We start from the raw sequence: 5,189 nt of genomic DNA on the forward strand, positions 1-5,189 counted from the left end.
GTCTGGGGTCTTAAGATCATTTTCTTTAAAAATCTTACTGAACAAGAATCGGCATAAAAAGAAGCATCATATTGTTTGACAAATTTATTTTGTTTCAACCATACAAACGAACATGAGATAAAAACATGACAAACTAACGTTGCCAAGTGCAAGTTCTAGATCACATTTCAAAAATCACAATAATCATCATTATCACTATTCGTTGAACATTGACAAAACGAATGCCCACCAGTGCCACAAATACCTTCATTAAACCACTAATGCTCTTCATGGTGCTTCGTTTCAAATAGTCCATCGGGACCTGTTTATCATAAAGAACCATGTCAAACAACCTGAAATCTCCATCCAACAATATAATTTGAAGACAAAGGCAGACACAGTAGCATTAGATTAATAGCAGCAGCCCAGGCAATGCAAACAACACGGAAAAAATCAATTACCGGTGTACAAGCTAACAATAACATGTAATCTTGTCAATAAGGCCCTTTGATTGGATAAGTCATAAGCACTTAAAGAGGAAAAAAATGAAAAAGAAAATATACTTTTTCCATAAGCTAAAATTAGTTTATGCACAAGTTAAAATCAGCTTTTTGGAAACACCAAATAATTTATCTTCTCCAAAAAGTTAACTTCTGCATAAGCTAATTTTACCTTATCAGATAAGCTTATTTCAATTTCCTTTCTTTTTTTTCTTCTCCTACAAGTGTTTATGGAAAAGCTTATCCAAACAGGGTCGAAAGCATAAACAACAACCTTGAAACAATAGTGATAATCAAATGAGAGATGATACATAGCAGACAACACAAAAATAGTGAGTGACTGAGATATCATGTTGGTTGAGAGCAACTTTAATTCCCTTAAAATAATTTTTCAGAAAAAAGCAACAGTTGCATCACAAATTGTGAAGTTGAAGGAGCTGATGTGGCAACCAATTATATGCAAACTGTTCCTTTTATAAGATTCAGGTGCTTATCAATGAAAAAGGTAAAAAGATTAAAAAAACAGCGTGGAAGAGTGAAAATGGTGAAAACACAAAAATAGTGTGCTAGATGTGGGATAACTAGTGAAATCTATTTTGTGAACTTCTTAGCATCGTCACATCACTGGAGAGGAGAATTGCTTGATTGCAACAACAAAAAATAGTTGTGTCAAGGTAGGACTCAAAATTACAAATTAAACACTTATGCAGCTCTAAATAAAATCACTATTGGAGATGCTCCAAAGCAACAAATGAGTCACTTCTTAGACACTCTGCTTTGAGACTAGGGGATTTTTGTCTATACAAGTATCACTTCTCTATCCAAAAAGATCCAGAAAACAGAAATGACTTACAAGAACATGCCATGCTTATAAAAAATGAATGCTAAGTTCTCACAAATCCTTAGATTGGAAGCAGGATGGGCTTGGCAAATGCTGTTCAAACAAACATGTAAAATCTCAACGATAAAAAATTCTTTTACACTGGGGCTACAGCTAAAAAATGGCACTACTACAATGTCCTACTTGTAATTTTGAAAATTGGAGCCTGCGATATACCATTAACTAAAAACAGAAAGAGCCCAGACATAATCACATGTGAATAATCAACTAAAAACAGCCTGGCCACACCCTACCCATCCATTAGAAATCAAGTCCAGTATACTAATCAACAACAGACAGCTGCCCTTCACTCATTAAATGTCAAAACTAAAAAATACCCATACATACAGCTGCAATATTATAAACTAAAAAGATTTTCCACCACTAAAGGAACTGGAAAAAAAATCCAATCAATTCAAATAACTAGTTGAATGATTTTTGGGGAATTACATCTGGGGAACACTATATATTATGATATCAAAACATGAAATTAAAGACACATACCCCAGGGGAATTCCTTATTGCGGATATGCAAATATGGGTAAGCCTGCACAGAAAAGTTTAAAAAAAAATTAAGCTTTTCTTATACTAATACAAACCGAGTATACTAGAACATGCATTGGAGATGGTGAAAAGATAGAAAAGGAATCCATAGTAAGTAGTAACAACAGTAAATAGCTGCAGATGTGTAGAAACAAAAACTCACAGGAGGTTCTTTGAAGTGTGGGTGGCCCTTTGATAGATTATAAACGGCTAAACCAGTGCAACTAACAATGCCTAGATATGTAATCTTCTCCCATTTGGCCGTCTCATCTGGGAGAAGAGAAATAATCAAGAAATTAAAACAAAGCATTCAAATAGAATTCGTGCAAAGTACAAGATAGGTGGAGCTAGAAAAGATCTATCAATCTCAACCTGAAAAAGAAGCTACATGAAATTCTTAACAGAAAAGTCAACATTTGAAAGAGAATGTATCAGAACTAACATCTTAATCTAATATGGTGATGACGTTAGACGCAAAATCATAATATTACTTAGCTCGTTTAATCTGAATAAAGTGTCGATACATAGCAATGCAAATACATATCCGTTGAGGTTAAATCCAGCAATTCAAACACAACGTCATTATCGGATTTAAAACTAGAATTAGTAATCATAATCGAGAGAAAAAAATTATTTATCTATCATTTCTAATAAAAGCACTTGAAACAGTCAAACAAAATTAGAAGTCAAATCAATGCGCAAATCTAATTCAGTTGAGAAGAATTACAAAATTACAAATCCATTTCAACTATAAAAAAAAAAAAAAAAAAAAAAAACGAACGCACAACAGTTCAAGATAAAAGTAAAAAGAAAAAAAAAAACAAAAACTGAGGGCAAACTTTTTTAATCCTAAATCAAAGGAAACTAGACCAATCTCACAAATCCACAAACCCTTTCCGAACGAAAATTGGCCTAATGTGCGACACGCTTCCGCGCGAAAACCATACAGATTCGGGAAACAAACCTAACCTAATGCAGGAGATCTAATTATTAAAACCTTAAAGGAATAGGGTTAGATGAGAGAGAGAAAATAGGGCCCTAACATGCATCATCGTGATGACCAGAGGAAGCAAAGTTTCGCTTCGGAACCTGGGAGCCACGAGCGCTTCCTCTTAGGGCGCTTCGAAGAAAACCCGATCGCACCAGCGATGTCGCCATTGCTCGCCGCTTGACTCTTTTTTTCTGTATTTGCTTTGAAGGGGTAAGAAACAATAGGAACTACCTATATGTGAAAACTGCTTATGTATTCGCACCAACTCACGTGCCAAGAATTCCATCATTTTCTCTTGGTTAAAATCCAATTTTGGTTCTTGATTTTTAATTTGTAATTTTGGTTTTTTCTTTCAAAACAAGCATATTTACTCCATTTATTTTTAAAAATTCATGATTTTAGACTTTATATTTCAAAATATATATATTTAATCATTTTATTTTTAAAAATTCACAATTTTAATTTATATATTTATAAAAAAAAAACTATAATGTTGATATATTCTTCAATTTTATTTACGTGTCATAGTTAATTAGATTATTTTTTTATGATACCTTAAATGAATATGTTAAGTTTAAGATTCAAGTATATCAAAACAAAAGAAATAAAACTTAGGCAAAATTGAGAATTTGACTTAGATGAAAAATTTCATAAAATAGAAAGACTAAATGTTTCTATTTTAAAATAAAAAATTAAAATCACTGTTTTTTATGTTAAACAGAACTATCAAATGTCTTTGTTTAAAAATAGATGGACCAAAATTATAGATTGAGCAAAATAAGATACTAAAATTAGATTTAAGCTTTTTTAATGTGTTGTTGATTTTTATAAACATAGGTTGATTTAGTCCTTGATTTTCTTTTTATTTTGATTATCATTAAATTTCTCTATTTTTTTTTTATCAATTAAGGATACTTTTTAGTGAATGACCAAAAACATTATTTTGTTAACTCAAGCATATTGAAGTAAATTTATCTATTCACACCAATTTTTTGATATGGAGAGAGTTAAATAAGTTATATAATGAAATTCTTGTGAGAATGTTTAAGTTTAAAATCTCTTAATTATGATGTAATACTTATCTGATTCATATTAATAATATTTTGTAAAATTTCTTAATCACTAAGCAGGGAGATGAACAAATTTCAAAAGATATAAAATTTACAAAAATTAAATAACTTTGAATGAAGATATGTGATATCTTTGGTGTTAGAAACATATTCAAACACAGTTTAAGTATGGTTTAGGAATAAAAAGGGTAGAGTTATCCAAGTTAGTTGTAACTCATGAGTTTTGGTCTAAACTATAGGAATTTTTCGTGAAAAATAATTATGTTTGAGTTTTATAGAATTACTGTCCGCATCAAATTCTCTCCAAGTAACATAACTGCATATGCAATATTTAAACTCAAAATCCTGTTTGGGGTAATTTTTAGTTGAGTTTCAAAATTTTAAAAAATAACAAGAAGTTTTTAGTTTTTAGTTTTAGTTTCAAAAAAAAGTTAACTAGTTTTTAAAATATTATTAGTTTCAAATGAACCCATTTTGAAAGTTTCATATGTGATATCAACAGCAACAACAATGGTAGAAATACCAGTGATGGTTGCGGTAGCAATAACAATAGTAGTGGTAGTGAAGGTGGCATTGGTGGTAGTGGTAAAGGTGGCATTGGTGGTGATGACGATGTCAATGATGATGGTAATGATGACGTGATGGTGGTAGCAACGACATTGGTGGTATTAGTGGTGGTGGTGGTAGCAATGTCGGTGGCGATGGTGGGATGGTGGTGGCGATGACAATAATAGTGATGGAGGTGGTATTGTTGTTGTTGATGGTGGTGGTGATAGTGATGCTAACAATGGTGGTAGCAATGTTGATGGTGATGATGGTTGTGGCACCAAGTGGTAGCAATGTGGTGATTGTGGTTGTGGTTGCGATAACTTTGGCGGTGGTTGTGGTGGCGACGGTGGTGGTAGCAATGCCTGTGATGATGATGATGTTGGTGGCGATGATGGTAATCATGGTGGTGGCAACCAGTTGTGACGGTGACAATGATAGTGATAGTGACAATAACGGAGGTGATATTGGTATTGGCAATGGTGATCGTGGTGGTGGTAGTAGCGATGGTAGCAGCAAAAAGTGTCATTGTCAAATTTGACAAATGTGTTTTTTTTTAAACTAAAAATCAAATTCACAAAATATTTTTTCTTAGTTTTGAAAATGAGTGGAAAAGTATTTTGAAAATAATTTAAAAATCATTTCAGTCAGCATTCTAAAACTTGGATCGACCTTACTGG

The 5,189-nt window shown here is 32.3% G+C and overlaps 1 protein-coding gene across 1 annotated transcript; it reads right to left on the minus strand.

The window, feature by feature from the left end:
• On the minus strand, window positions 1–3,120 carry LOC114412514 (cytochrome c oxidase subunit 6a, mitochondrial-like). The gene is made up of 4 exons (XM_028376443.1): window positions 2,946–3,120; window positions 2,066–2,172; window positions 1,864–1,906; window positions 1–301 (listed from the first exon to the last, which is right to left on the minus strand). Exons 1-4 carry the CDS (start codon window positions 3,058–3,060, stop codon window positions 258–260), a joined length of 309 nt encoding a protein of 102 aa, XP_028232244.1. The 5' UTR covers window positions 3,061–3,120; the 3' UTR covers window positions 1–257.
• Between the last annotated feature and the right edge of the window lie 2,069 nt (window positions 3,121–5,189).

Source organism: Glycine soja, chromosome 5 (genome assembly GCF_004193775.1).
Source record: "Glycine soja cultivar W05 chromosome 5, ASM419377v2, whole genome shotgun sequence".
NCBI lineage: Eukaryota > Viridiplantae > Streptophyta > Magnoliopsida > Fabales > Fabaceae > Glycine > Glycine soja.

What these genes read in the sequence shown, in the direction of transcription:
- LOC114412514 (XM_028376443.1), bottom strand. Translation starts at nt 3,060, where the DNA reads ATGGCGACATCGCTGGTGCGATCGGGTTTTCTTCGAAGCGCCCTAAGA. An exon ending in TGGTCATCACGATGATGCAT is followed by an intron (nt 2,173 to 2,945) that starts GTTAGGGCCCTA and finishes CTCTTCTCCCAG; the next exon opens with ATGAGACGGCCAAATGGGAG. An exon ending in CAATAAGGAATTCCCCTGGG is followed by an intron (nt 302 to 1,863) that starts GTATGTGTCTTT and finishes TATGATAAACAG; the next exon opens with GTCCCGATGGACTATTTGAA.